Consider the following 15,542-nt stretch of genomic DNA (forward strand, 5'->3'; position numbering starts at 1 on the left):
CGTCATAAACCCAGGTTAGCAATTTATTGTCAACTTCTGTCAAGGTAAGATCTCCCTTCAAGACCACTGACTTACTTTTTTACTTGAAATGTATCTCCCCAGTGGAAAAGTTCTAGGTCTGGAAGCAGGCACTATTTTATACACAAGGGATAGAGACAAAACAGCAAATTCTCTCAAAATTCTTCCATTCTTTGGGAGGCAGGAGTGGATAATAAATAGACGCAGACATTAGTAAGATAATATTGGATAGTGATGAGCGTTACAGAGAAAACAAGCCGGGTGAGGTGATGGTGAGGGGCCCCTAGGGGTATTTTCAGCTGGGGAGTCAGGGAAAGTGTTCCTGATGTGGTGACATTTGAGCTGAGTTCTCACCAAAGATGTAAGCACTGCCTACAGGTGCAGCAAAGACCAGAGACAACGGTCAGTACAACTGGAGCAGAGTGACGGGGAAAGTGGCAGGAGCTAGACTCTGTGGGGGAGCAGGGCTACATCTTGGACCGACTGTGCCTGACACCCCCAGGACAGTGAGCTGGAAGGCCTCTTCCAGCTTCACCATTCTTAAGTCCTAAATTAAGATTTAGAAAGCTCTCTATGCCAAATGTGATTCCATAATTTGACAACCTAGGTTGTGTGACAACTCATTTTGAGTTCTTTCATTCTGATCCAAGCTCTTAATCACTATCAGAAAGACAGCTTCTGACTTTCTATGGCCACAGCTTTTCATTCCCTCGATTTCCCCCACTACAGTCTTATATAGCCCAAGTCTGTTCAAGGACTATTTCTGCATGAACATTAACACAATTTACTGATAAATAGCTAAATGGACATTTAGCATATAAATGGAGCCAAAAGGTCGGAAAGGAAAATTCTTTCTTCATTATCTTTTATAGATGCTGTGCCTACCCCAGTCCAGTGACGAGAAGGAAAGAGAAAGGCTAATTTTCCCTATTGATGCTTCTGTTGTTTCAAACTACTCCCTCTGCTGTGATCCCCCAGGCAACAAATGAAGCATTGTGAAGTCTTTAATGGTTCTCTCAATGGGCAATTATACATTTTTTAAGATAAAAAATCTTGTCCATAGTGCTGCTGATTACATTCATTTATGAAAATGACTAAAAATAGCGAGTCGAAATTTCTTCTGTCTGGTTCTGTTGAGGGAATCATCAGAGCAATAATCGAAAACACAGTAGACCTGGCATCAGGAGTTGAAGCCAGCTCTGATCCCAGCAAGTGATATGACCTTGAGTACACGATGTCACCTCTCTATGCCTCTGTGTTCTTACTTGTATGAAAGAGAGAGGAACACCACACAATACACTTGGTCTCAGAGTTGATGGGGCTGGCATGTTACAGGAAGAGGCACCTCCAGTTTTTTCCTGGGGGTGGCAAGTGGGTGCGGGATATACATGTTTGTTTTACGATTCATCTTTAAATGGTGCACATTTGCTCTATTTGTGAGATGTATGTTTCACAGTACATTTCTAAAGCCGTCAATAAATATCTATAGATACATTCGACAAAGTAGACACGGTATGCGTTTTCCGCTGGATCTCCTAGCAAACAGACTAAGCCTAGGTGGAAGGCAAAACAGTCTTTCCCCTTCCATCAAAACTTGCTCTTTTTAAATAGAGTTTAACTCAAAGAATGATCAGTGAAAATTTCCAATGAAACAAAAGGGCATATCGTGTTTCCTATGGCCTCCTCCCACCCTGGTCCTCCATCCCCGCCCCACCCTCGAGGCTTTTTAGGTTTCTTTCCATAAATACTCTGGAAAGTCAAAAACAGAGAATCTTGGGGTGCCTGGGTGGCTCAGTGGGTTAAGCCGCTGTCTTCGGCTCAGGTCATGATCTCAGGGTCCTGGGATCGAGTCCTGCATCGGGCTCTCTGCTCAGCAGGGAGCCTGCTTCCTCCTCTCTCTCTCTCTCTCTCTCTGCCTGCCTCTCTGTCTACTGTGATCTCTCTGTCAAATAAATAAATAAAATCTAAAAAAACAAAAAACAGAATCTTGAAAGCAACAAGAGAGAAGCATATAGAAATATTTGTGTGCACAGTACTTTTTTCTTTTTTTTTTTTCGTAAATGAGAGGCCATTACACATGCTGCTCAGTACTTTGCCTTTTTTTTTTTTTTCATTTATCTTGGCGATATTTCAGTGTCATTCTTACAGATGTAAATGTATTCTTTTTCACTGAATCCCATGCTACGGATATGCTGCCCTTCATTCCATAAGACCCTCTGATAAATATGGAGTTTGTTTTTGCTCCTGTCCACATTTCTGCAATGACTGTCTTTGTACTTCTCTCTCTTCACGTGTATTTGAATATATCTGAAGACTAAATCCCAAAGTGCAATTGATGGATCAGAAGGTAGACCCACTTACGTTTAGTAGTTATTGCCAAAATGCCCTCCAGCGAGATAGTATGCCTTCACTTGATCAGCAGGATGAGAGAGTGGCTTTCCAGCTGCTCCCATGATAGTCTGTTAGTCTTTTTATTAACAAATCGAAGAGGTGGGAAATAACATTTCATCATTTGAATGTATTTCTTTAACTGTAAGTGAAAATGATGCATCCTTTTGCTTTTCTCTGAAATTCCTGTTTGGGCCCATTGTCCATTTTTCTTCTGGTTTCTTGTTCCTTATTGGTTTGTAAGAGCTCTTTAGATACTAGCCTTTCACAGTTATTTTTCAAGGTCTACGGTTCTCATTTGTTACTGGCTTGTAGGATTTCACCTTTTGCAAAAATTTTAAATTATTAGTCAAATTTATACATTCTTCCTATATAGTATGGGGGTTGTTTCTTTCTTGGAAAAGTCTTTCCTACTCTAATGCCAGTATGAATTTTTCCCCCAGGTTTTCTTCCAGTGTTTTATCTAAGTTTATTTTTCATCTTTAACTCTTTTATCAATATTGCTTAATGGACTTATTTAGTGTAAGGAGCGAAGTAAGGATTCAACATTTTGTTTTTCCCCCGATGTCTAACCTGCTATCTCAAATCCACTTCTTTTTTTTTTAATTTATTTTTTATTTTATTTATTTGACAGATCACAAGTAGGCAGAGAGGCAGGTAGAGAGAGAGGGGGAAGCAGGGTCCCTGCTGAGCAGAGAACCCGATGTGGGGCTCGATCCCAGGATCCTGGGATCATGACCTGGGCCAAAGGCAGAGGCTATAACCCACTGAGCCACCCAGGCGCCCCTCAAATCCATTTCTTAATAAGTTCTCCGCATAGTTTTGAAATGTCACATTATTGGGGTCTAAAAATTACTGAATCTATAAGTTGAAAACCATTGAACCATTGGGTGGTAAATTTATGAATTAATTCAGTCATTCCTGGCATATTTAAGGAACGATCTAACACAATAGCATAAATAGCATGTGCTTACTATGTGCTAGTTCTTGTTCTGAGTGCGTTACATGTACTTGCTCATTTAATACACACAACCATGGTATAAGGTAGGTGCTGTTAGCTTCATTTACCGATAAAAACACGGAAGCACAGAGAGGTCACGTAACTGCCATCCGATCACACTGCTTGTGAGTGGCAAAGCCACGATTTGAACATAGGCAGGTTGACCTCAGAATCCATGCTTCTGTCCACACTCTCTATTACCTCCACTGGGTGGAAGATAACTGTTGTGTGTGCTTTCCAGATTGTTCTAAGAACTTCACATAAAATGATTTCACTTACTCTTCACAACAATCCTCAGATGTAAGCACTATTCCTATCTTCATTTTGAGATGAGCAAACTGAGGCAAAGCACAGCTGGAAGATAGAAAGAAAAAGGGGAGTGGTGAGATGAGTCCAGAGAAGGAGGAATTTTGTTCTGTGTCTTTAGAGCAGCAAGGAATCACAACAGTGTGTGAATCAGGGCTCACCTGCTCAGGTTTGGTTTTTGTGAAGTTCCCTGGGAGCAGCATGGAGAGTGGAGAGGGGGACGGGCTGCAGAATGAGTGTGGGGAGACCAGACCCCGGGCTCAGACCATGCTGCAGGGTCCGCCTACCACAGACGGCCATCCAGTGTTTAGTAGGCTGTACCCACAAGGCATGAGAATGACTACCATCTGGGGCAGAATTTGTGTACCGGGGACAGAACTCAAGACAGGTGCTTATAGTATTTACACTTTTCAAAGGAAACCAAAGCGCCTGGAGGTTAACAGTACCTTGCCTGTGCTCGCCCAGCTAGTGGGTGCTAACTCCCAGTCGCAAACCCTTCCCTCTTTACTCAACCCCCACGCAGATTGAGTCCTTCAGATGCTGGAGGGCTGACTCATGACAGCCTTGAAAATTGGATTTAGCAATTCCTTTACCATCTCTCTTCTCAGAGCTAGAGAGAAATCAAGGAGATTTGATGAATGATATTAGTAGATGAGCTTCTATTATCATATATCACTAGGTCTTTTAAGAGTTTCTTTTTTCAGTTGAGGTTAACTTTTCTTCAGACTTAGGCATGTTCTGCTGAGGTTACTTTGTGAATCCTTGTAACTGCTTTCGTCCGGGTGAAGGTCAAGTTCGGGGCCTACTGTATTCTGTGGTGCTATTAACCACTCTCTCTCCCTGCAGATCCGAGTGATGGTGGACCTCTGCAACAGCACCAAGGGCATATGCCTCACAGGTAGGCTGGCCTGGCACTGAGCGAGAGGGGTTCACACTGCACACACGTGGGCTCACCAAAGGACCAGGGCAGAATGAACACCTAGGAACACTAAGAGTTATAAAAACACATATTGGTTTACTTTTACCAGATTTTTTTTTTAAAGATTTTATTTATTTATTTGACAAAGAGAGAGAGATCACAAGTAGCCAGAGAGGCAGGCAGAGGTGGGGGGAGGCTCCCTGCTGAGCACAGAGCCTGATGTGGGACTCGATCCCAGGACCCTGAGATCATGACCCAAGCCAAAGGCAGAGGCTCAACACACTGAGCCACCCAGACGCCCCTTACCAGATGTTTTTAATGAGCTCAGTATCAATTGAAATATAATTATGAAAAATAATATTTCTGGTATTACCATAGAAATATAGCCATGAAAAATAACTAGGTCTTGGATAATTAGAAACGTGTGGTACCTTGAAATGGGGCCATAGATGTTTTCCTTATTCACATGACATTTTAAAAGAGAGAAAAAAGGGGTATTTGCTTATCAGAAGTAATTGTTTCCTTATACATATGGCATGAACAGGAAGTTCTAGAAGCAAACTGCTAATTAGTCAAGAAAACATTATGAAGAGTGCTCTGTGTGTGGTGTCTACTGTTTGCTAGGTGAGATGGGGGGTTATGTCACAGCTCCCCTCCACTCAGGAAATCAAGGACAAATAAACAGGAGGGAGGGAATCAACAAGGAGGCACACCAAGCCAAGGGACACAGCACGGTTAGTGGGTTGGGCGGGGGGAGGGGAGGATGTGTTGTTGATAGACAATGTACACCTGAACCTAAGGTGTCCTGCCTCCTGCCTGAGGTGGTGGGGGGTGCCTGCCTCCTGTCTTCTGCCTAAAGTACCTGATTCCTGCCTGAGGGGAGCTGGGTGCTTGATTCCTGCTTGAGATGAAGTGCTTGCCTCCTGCCTTCAGAAGCTTGTGGCAAGGAAGAACACAGACCCCAGACAGGTCACCTAATTCAGTTTACCCTAGACCAAGTAAGGCTCTGGCCAGGCCCAAGGATGGACCTACGGAGCCTGATATCAGACACAGCCTATTTCCATCCTCTCCCCCATTCTGAGGAAGTGATTTTTGCATTAAAACTCTACTATGGAGGGGCGCCTGGGTGGCTCAGTGGGTTAAAGCCTCTGCTTTTGGCTCAGGTCATGATCCCAGGGTCCTGGGAACGAGCCCCACGTCGGGCTCTCTGCTCAGAGGGGAGCCCGCTTCCCCTCCTCTCTCTGCCTGCCTCTCTGCCTACTTGTGATCTCTGTCAAATAAATAAATAAAATCTTTAAAAAAAAAAAATTCTACTATGGAGTAAAAGCACAGCTCTCGTGAACTTTAACACATAACCAGAAGACTTTGAAGCCTGATGAAGCTTCTGTTGATCCTTCTCCGTGTCTGCCCTCAGGCTCTGGGGGTGTCCCACTGACAGGGCACACTGGCGGAGGTTGAGAAACCCTGCAGGCTGCGTCCAGCCGTGAGAAACCCCGTCCTGTGTGCCAGCGTTCTCCCCACGACCGCCCATGACCTGCCCTGCACTGGGAGCTCAGTGCAAGTTTGGTGAACGACTAAACCGATGGTTTATGGAAGTGATTAAATTGGGGGCAGTGGGCTGGTGAGAAAGACATTTCCCTGAAGAACCCTGGGTCCAAGTTTGCCTCTTGTTTGCTTAGTTTAGTTTTAGTGAGAAAAGCTATAATCCTGTGGCTTCTTGGGAAATGCTAATTGAATTACTCAAGACACATTTTGACCCTCAGAGAAAATTAAATCTCTTCGGAACAGCTTGGTCCTTCATTCTGAAACTCTTGTGTCTTACGCACCTTTCTTTCATCTTCGAAAGTCCTTTTCAGAGTTCCTCATGTGACAGTAATGAGCACTAGAAAAACGCTCAGATGGATGGAATTACAGGCACAAAAATCCTGTTGAGAGGCACAGGAAAAGCCTCCTCCTTTTTGATATTTATTATAGAAGTGCTAGAAGGAGAGCCTCGCTGTTCAGTGAATGCTGGTGGAGCTGTCGAGACCACTTAGGGAAGATTAGGGGTGGGGGGTGGGGATTGCATCTGTGCTGGAAATGGGTTGAGGAAGCTATTCTTTGGTACCTCAAAATCTTTTCAAAAGCCAGCACCTTCTCATTTCATGCCAGCTTGAAACTGAGCCCCCTTTTCACACAAAAGGCTCTTCAATTAAAACTTGGGCGTGAAACTTACAAGTTGCCAAGCGAGGTTGTATCTCAGGACAGATCACGCTGTCTGGACAGGGGGCAGAAAGGTGACAGAATCCAGGACTGCATTGGCAGCTACAGGGGCAAGAGCAGAGAGTCTTGGTCCAGAGCTCCAAGAAGATCCTGGCAGGAGTGGCTGCCAGAGTGGGCCCCGGGCTTGGGGCCTGAAGCCCGAGAACAAGATCCAGCTTTACATGGGACTCAGCTTTGAAAAAGCAGGCACTGTGACTTGAGGCTAGTCTAGCTGGGACCGCGAAACCCCATCCCAGTTCCCTTTTCTGGAGGTAGCTGTCCATGGTCTGGGGACAAAGACGGATGTATGCAGCCGGTAACCGTCAGGCAAATAGTGAGGGCAGTTCAGGAGCTAGAGCAGGTAAGGGTTTTGCTAATGCACATTTTGTGCTTTTGAGTACAAACGGCATGCTTTTCTGGATGCATCCCATCCCAAAGCCCAGATTTCCTGGGACCCCAGAAACATATTTTCTGGAATAGCAAGTGTCTTGAAGAAGGCAGGTTCTGGGTTCTTCACTTCCAGTGGACTCAGAGCATAGGCTTTTTTGGAAAGTCTCACAACTATGACATTACTGACCTGCTTATCTGGGCAGGGGCGCTTTAAATCCACATTGCCTATTCTCCTTATGGCCAAGGGGCTCCAACCCCATGATGGCACTCCTTATGGATCCTTACCCTGTACCCCGGCAGACATGGAGAAGGGATCCCAGCTGCCACGAAGCATGGCCTCATGTCATTCTTTTCTGGCCTTCCAGAAATCTGTACTGACGGATGAGAACTGGCACTTGAAATAAAACCTATTGGCCATCCCTACTCTAAATCTTGAATGTTGCCGTGCCATGGTCCAAAGTTGAAATGCACCAAACAGATGGGATTGGACCAAAGCCACAGTTTAGCAGGGACATAGGAGGAAAGACGCCTTTCCAAGTTAGGTGGCCTGGGACTGGCCCCACGGTTGGTGGCAGGGGCAGCCGCAAAGAGTGTACCGTCGCACACAGGCTGGGTCCTGAGGCCTCCGAGCTGTGGCCAGCACAACACTGGTAAACTGACAGGCTGTTCTCAGAAACAGCTGGAGTTTGCTCATGCTCTCGCTCAGCTGGCCTCACTGAGCCACTAGCCTATTGTTCTAGTTGGTAAGTTCCAGTTCCACATGCGAGAACTAGGGCCCTCTCAGGCCTTCCCTGAAGGACAGCCAAGTACTCCTGGCTCCCAGGGGAAAGGGGAGCCACACTCCCTTTGGCTAGAGCTCCAGTCTGGCCCTGAAGCCTTGGCTGGCTGAATCCCAAGCCCTGGGGAGTCCCTGCTGGGAACAGAAGAAGAAGAGAATCAGGGCCATAGGCCCCACAGGCGCCAGGCCTGGCTTTATCAGGCTTAGCGGCTGAACCGGACCTCCCTTTCTGACATGTTTCTATTTGGATTTTTATTTGGGGGCTTCTTTGTGTTCCACTATTGGTGAGACTTCGGGAAATGTGGTCATTCCTTCCTCATAACTGTCGTGCCCGTGTTTCCTGTCTACATTGAAATCCTTCTAGCAGCAGAGCTTATCCGAGGCAGTGGGGTGGGGGGAGTCAAGATGTTGCCAGTTATTGTAAGGACAGAGGGATGTATTTGTCAAGGTAGGTTAGGACAGGCTCTGGTAGTGATTAAACCATAAAATCTCAGTGGCATAACCAAGCAAAGTCTTTTTTTTCTCCATGAAGTCCGGACACTCCAAATTGGTTCTGGGGACTCTGGGATCCCAGTATTGCCATCTTGTGGTTCCGTCATGTCAATGCCAGTCACCACCACTCCTCTCTGATCTCTCTCAGCAGAGGGGCATTGTTTTGCCTTGCGTGACAATCCACAGACCTCCGATTTACATAACTGGGGCCACTGTGGGTCAGTCTTAGATTTCAAGGAGAAAAAAACTCTAAGCGGCTCAGCCCCTCCAGCATCCGCCCACTTCTCACCGATTCTGGTTAGGAATGTGGGTTGGGGCAGTCAGAGCCTGCTGCGGCAATGAAAATTCAGGGCCCCTTCTTCAAAAAGCAGGAAAAGGGCTTCCTCCTTTCTTTAATGGTTTTACTCTCTACCTGCTATGGTGAGGCTTTTTATTTGCTATTTAGTGCCATACTCCTCAAGGGGAGGGATGCTCACAGAATGGGTACAGGCCCTCACAAGCACAGGAGACCCCACTCTGTGACGAAGGCGTGTAGGACACATGTCGGGCTCAGGCCCCCACCCGTGTGGAAGGTGGCAGCAGTCTCTAACCGGGTGGGGAATGGGGCAGATGCATCAGAATCTCGGGAGGCAGCAGAAAACTTGTCCTGCAGAAGCCAGGAGGCAGTGGGAAACAGGGAGACAGTGGGAGGCAGGATCACATGTGAACCAAGTCTCCAAGTCCCAGAGACATTCTCCACTGTCCCATCGCTCCAGCCCCGCATACAGTGCTAACATGAACTATGAACTTGGCTGTCCACGTGTATCCCCAGGGTTTCTGTTATTCAAGAAGAGAAGAGTCAAGAGTTGAGAAAACATCCTGATAAACAGTTTTCTCAAGACCCAGTTGGCACATACTATTTGACATTTGACATTAGTATAATGACACATATTTGGGGCTTCTTCCAGGTGTAAGCAGCCTTTGGGCAGCTCTGTAGGCATCCCGAGTGGGCGTCAGGATACAGGTTCACCATCACTATAGCCCTCTGCTTCTGGGCTCTTTGGAAGTGTTTGTCTCCTTTCTCTTCTGAAATTCTCTTCTCCATTAGGTTCAGGGCTCAGGACCTCCTGGATTCCCTCCTGTACCTTCGGTTCAGTCTCTCTTTCCTGATGCCTCTTCTATCACCCATCTCCCTCCAGATGTGGTATATGTCGCCCCCACTCTCCATCCCACAATTTGGCTCAACATTTTACTCTTGCTCTCAGACTAAGAGCTCTCAGGCTTTCTAGAGTCAGGGACCCCTTTAGGACTCTGTTGACAGTGACTGGTTCTTTTTCCAGAGACGTTTCGCATCTGGTCGGGGTTCCCCATGACCACCTGCTTCCCAGTCACCTGTGGTGCCTGGTGAAAAAGCACTTTCCTGGGCCCCACTCTAAATGTAAACTGAATTAGATTCTCCAGCTGGGGTCTAGGTAGCTGCATTTTAACAAGCATTCTAGATGATTCTATGGACTCAGATGACTGAGAACTATAACCATAGGTGTCAATGATCCTCAGGTCAATGTCAGGAAATCCTAATCTAAACATTTCTCCATAGCAACATTCTTGGCCATGACCAAACTGTCCTAAATATACAGCTCTAGCCAGGACTTCTCTCCAGTACTCCTGCTGCATAGAAATGGTTATTGGACTATCTTGAGAACTCTTGAAACCTATATAGACAACTGATTCCTGCTTGGTGACCTTTTATCCAATCTACACATCTGAATTTGGTTCCATCTGTAGTCGGGAATGATGACTCATTTCTTCTGCCATCCGTCAGCTCTTCCCATCACCTCCTTACGTGTGTACAAGCATGTGCCATCTGAGGGTAAAAATCATGTCGCCACAGGCTATAGTGGCCCTAGAAAATGTGGTCCCATTTTCACCAAATCATTTTTGCCCAAAATGGGACTGCATGTATAGAAAGAATACATCCAAGAATACATCTTCCAAGAGTCATCATTCTCTTTCCATCCATATCCTCAGTTCCCCATCATCTGAGAGTCCTCCTCTCTTGTCCCTACCCAGTCAGACATAGAGCCCTGCTCATTCCTTCTGCTGAAATACCTCTTGAATTTCTAGCTTTCTCTACAACTCTACAGTTACCAACCAGTTTGTCCACAACCTTGCCCCTCATTTTAACCACAAAGGTCTTCTGGATGTTTCCTCCCCGCCCCACCTCTCTTTCTCTCTCTCTTCTTTTTCCCCAGTTGTATACAACTTCCATCTACAGAGAGGATTTCAAAAACACACAGATTTCATGGTATCCTCCCCCAATCAAGACCTACTGTAGCTCCCCACTGCCTTGCAGACACCACCTACACCTCTCCTTTTGGTGTTCCAATGCCCCACACCCACCCGGCCAAGTACTGACTCAGCCTCATCTCTACACACACCAGGTTGGCCAGTCTTCCCCCTTTCACTCTCTCTGAATCATGCAACGTTCCACCCCCGTGTCTTTGTTCCTGCTGGTCCCCGACCTGAGCTGCACAGCCCTCACCCCCGTGGCCGTGTCAGGCTCATTGTTTCTTCAGCACCATAGCTCAAACCTCACACACTCTGGAAACCTTCTCAGACTGCCATGTGCCAGCCACACTGCCACAATAGTCCTTGGAGGGACTGCTTTTCTGTAACTCCCTCCCTCGTGTTTCACTGTGGTTTCCAGCTAGATTGTAAACACCAGAGACACAGGGACCAAGATTTCTGCTGCCTAGTAGACTTCAGTGCTAGACACAGGAAGTGCTTAGCAAATGGCTTAGTAAATGGTTTTATGAAAAGTCATAGGCTTGGATTTGTAGAACGACTTTTCTACTCCAATATGGGTAATCATCATATATGTTCTGGAAAAACAGAAGGACCTCAGCCGCTCATGTTATAAGCCCATTGGCTTGTCCGAGTGCTTAAATAAAATCGTTGACAATGAGACTCTCTTATTTGTGGAAGCAAAATTGTTTTGTTGGATTATGTGTAAATGGTTCATCTGAACCCCTTAGATCCTCAGGTAATTACACACCAAGCAAGATGTTTGTTACCTGATCTGGGCCCTCAATTGTTCCCAGGCTATTTCGTGCAACAGAATAGAGACCTGAGAACCAGTTCTGCTCTCAGTTGCCCTAGGTGGCTGGATGAGAGCTCTTGGGACTGCTTTCTCACGACAGCCGGATCTCAGCCCTGCAATGACAGCACCACCATTTCCCGATGCTTACCTGGGCCCGGGCTGCACTAGCGCCCTCCTGCGTTCTTACCAAGCCTCATTTAATGAAGCTGACTGCTTGAGAGATGACTGACATACGAATCTATGGTGAAGCCCACTCAGAAATTATTCTTAGTCCATTGAAACCTAAGCAAAAGTTGGTTCGACTGGCAAATTGTTGAATTGCTTTCAAGGATCTTTTGAGTGAATATGCTGAGTTCTTAATAAAAGGCGTGGAGTAGTTGCTTAGGGCCAGTAGATGGTTAATAATTATTAGGAGGGGATGGTGCCCTTTGATTTGGGGTTTGTGGTGCTGGCTTCACTTTCTACCAGCCATGCTTTATCATCTAAATTTGTTTTTTTGTTGTAGGACCCCCTGGCCCACCAGGTAAGGGCCCATGGATTTTCCCACTTCCTGGGGAATGGGGGGGGGGGGGCTCGTTCCCCGGATGGCTCAGAAGGGATGGAGGCGGGAAAGGGGGAAGAACAGGAGTGTGTCCCCCTCCTTGTCTCTACCCAAATCACGAGCTCGTCTGTCCCCTCCCACTCAAGAAGCTGCCATTACTATTCCTTCCCTGTCACTGTAAGGGGGAGTGGGGGGAAGGGAAGGTGGCAAAGGAGGGGAAGTGGGAGGAGAAGATCTGGGAAAGGCACTGATGCCCATCCAGTTTCACTGGCTAAAGCTGATCATATTGAGCTCAGTGACGATTTTTTTAAGATGGTCTTGTTTCCTGTGTTTCGACGCAGGACCTCCAGGAGTCGGTGGGCTTCCGGGACACAACGGATCAGACGGACAGCCTGGTCCCCAGGGCCCAAAAGGAGAAAAAGGAGCAACTGGAAAACGAGGAAAACTGGGTATTTTGGCAACTTTTCTAGTTAATCCCCTATTGCTTGTCTCAATTACCGCTTTTTGGACGGGCCCAAGAGGAACATAGTGGGGAGATGGTGTTACCTTTTTGCCTGTGGGACTGGTTTAACTCTCGTCAGGAAGCCGTTGTGGGCTGAGTTGCCACAGGCGTGATTTTGAGTGCAGGCCTGCAAAGGTTTACATCTATCTGGAGAGCGGCCTCCCTGGGAACTGATTCCGCTCTTCTGCTCACTCCGAGGCAGACGAGGCAGACGGAGGGATGGAAGGGGCCGGAGCAGGCAGCCCTGGGGAGGAATGCTGCAGGGGCTCGGGGACAGCCTCTGTGTGTGCTGACACCCAAGTTCTTCTGAGGCTCAGGTCCTGCCCCGCCCTCTCGCTGCCTCCTCCTGCCCAGCAAATCCTGGTGTCTGACGGAGCGTCAGCTGATTGATGCCGGCCGCAGGTGTTCTCAGCTAGAGGAGTAGCTAGAACTGTTTGAGTAGCCCCCCTCGGGCTGGTACTTGGATCACGTGGTCCCGGCAGCCAGAGTCTCCTATCCTGGCATCATCCGATGATGACACCGGTGTGGCTGACATCCCCAGAGGGGTTCTACTGCTCTTCACCGAGGGGCAGCATGGCCGCAACCTGAGCTTAAGCCCTGGAAACATCGGTGTCAGACATGTCCAGGGAGCCGTGAGAAGCAGGGGCTGGTGCGAGGCCCAGCAGGCTGCTGTGGGCCGGGATAGGCACATTCTGAGGAGCTCCGAGCTCCAATGCTGGGCCGTCTGTGGACAAGGCCAGGAAGATGCCCCGATGCGAGCTGGCCCATGACATGGTGGGGGCCCCACCATGGGGTAGGGACGCCCCAGGAGGCTATCGGGGCAGGCCTGGCCCTGAGCCACAGCAGTCAGGACCGACTCTACCAAACCCTCTTGTTTATTTTCAGCCTCTTAGCTCTGCCATGCCAACTCACCTAGGCAGGCCCGGGGCTAGAATAACTACTAGACCACTCTTCCAGATGACACGGTACCCTCTTCCAGCACCTCTGCTCTTCTAAGCACTTTAACTGAGAACCAGTATAAAGGGAGAAAATTGTTAAATGGCTCTGCCGTTCGGTCAAGCCTACGCGCTCCTGTTCCCGGGGGCTGCCTCTGAGAATGGGCCCACATGGTCCCAGTCAGCTCAGTCCCCAGAAGACCGGCCATTCCAGCGTTAATTACAAACCAGTAATGGACCCTTACATGGTGGATAATAATTGTAATTATAAATGAGCATCGGCGGTGAATAATGATAGCCATCAGTGTGTAGACGTTTGGTTTATTCCAGAAAGGCCCCAGAAAGGTAATCCAGTCCTGAGGATCCAGCAATGAGTATTTTGAGGGCCAACTCGGGGGGAAGGAAACCTCCACGGTTCACTGGGTGTGGAGCAGACAGGAATGGGGTGACTTTCAAAAAGCTTACAGACCCTTGGCTTTGAAGAGGGGTGTTTGCTTGCCACCCACGACCCAGTGAAGCCCAGACAGATCAAGCTCATTCATCTCTATAATGGTGGGTGCTGTTCTAGATGTTGCAGATCCAGAAGTGAAAAAGCTGACAAAATCCCTACCTTTGTGAAACCCCCATTCCGTTCTGGGCAGATGGACCATAAACAAGCTACATACGTAGGAAAGGATGAGCTGTTCCGCGGTGCTAAGTGCGACAGGGGAAGCAGTGTCAAGAGAGGGAAGGACAAGTGTGTGTATGCAGCGGGAGTGGGGGGTGGGCTGACCGTGGATTGGGAGGCCAGGTAAGGCCCCCTTGGGCCTTTGAGCCAACACCTGGAGATGGGGAGAGAGGGAGCCACAGGCTATAGGGGGATAGGGGGTTTCCAGCACAGTGTGTGAGGGCGGTGTCCCCACAGGGTCTGAGGAGCAGCAGGGCAGCCAGGGCAGCTGGACAGAGGGGATGCAAAACGCGAACCTGGTGAAGATGAGGCCAGAGAGATAGTGGCCAAGTCAGCTTGGCCCTGGTATCGTAAGAACTGTGGTTGGTACTCGGAGGAAACTGGAGAACTGCCTTGCCTCACCAGGAAAGGGAGGGAGGCAGCGTTGGGGCAGTAAGAGGGGGCCCAGGTCCACTCATCAGGGCAGGGGACCAAATCCCATGGGACCTCCAGCAAAGACGCAAATGCTCCTTTGCAGCGGGCTTCCAGCACCGGAGGCCTCCGGGAGTCAGCAGCATTAGAAGGAGAAGCCTTGGCTAAGGTTGAGTAGAGAACCTGAGTCACAAAGGGCCCAGGCAGTTGTCCTTGCCCCAGGCCAGGGGAAAGGGAGCTGAACACCATCCTCCATGTACAAACACAGAGACTGCCTGACGAGCCCCGCTCTATGGAGAGGTTGTTAAAGCACAGCTCCGCCATCGGCCAGCTGCGGCTCTGACCTAGACCCTGAACTCCAGCACGTGGGTCTGGTCACCCTGTCAAAGGCCTGAATCTGTTCTTTCCTTCCTCTGCTTCCTTCCCTCGTCCCATGATGGGTTCACATCCTACCTGACACTCAGTGTTCTTGCAGGGATGGGAGACCGGAGCTGGTCAGAGGGTCTGGGCTTTGTTCAGAGAGCACTGAGAAGCCCCTGAGGGGTTGCAAGTAGGAGAAAGTGACAAGGTCAGGTCTGCTTTTCTAAAATGACACTGGGGATGCTGCCTGGAGGGCACACACAGGGAGCAAGGACGGAAGAAGGGAGACATTCTGAACTTACTCAGATGCAGGTCAAAGGGATGGCAGGCTGGGGAATGGAGAGACCGATGGAGTTGAGTGATATTCTGGGGAGAAATCAGCAGTACCTGGTGGTGGGTGGATATAAGGAGGGGGTGCCCAAGACTGACTCAGATCTTTGCCCCTGATGACTGCTGTGTCCCAAGTAGGGGAGCCCTGTATCAGCTCAGGTTCAGGGAAACAAGCTTGGCTGAGC

The 15,542-nt window shown here is 48.3% G+C and overlaps 1 protein-coding gene across 2 annotated transcripts in view; it reads left to right on the top strand.

Moving 5' to 3' along the window:
* Positions 1–15,542, top strand: part of GLDN (gliomedin) — a 65,843-nt gene that overhangs the window by 33,129 nt on the left and 17,172 nt on the right. The window contains exons 2-4 of one of the 2 annotated variants that reach the window (XM_059372821.1): positions 4,559–4,610; positions 12,117–12,134; positions 12,494–12,601. In XM_059372821.1, the coding sequence (XP_059228804.1) occupies positions 4,559–4,610; positions 12,117–12,134; positions 12,494–12,601 (178 nt within the window). The remainder of the gene's footprint in view (positions 1–4,558; positions 4,611–12,116; positions 12,135–12,493; positions 12,602–15,542) is intronic. The other variant, XM_059372822.1, reaches the window with a different exon arrangement.

The sequence above is a fragment of the Mustela nigripes genome, chromosome 13 (assembly GCF_022355385.1).
Source record: "Mustela nigripes isolate SB6536 chromosome 13, MUSNIG.SB6536, whole genome shotgun sequence".
NCBI lineage: Eukaryota > Metazoa > Chordata > Mammalia > Carnivora > Mustelidae > Mustela > Mustela nigripes.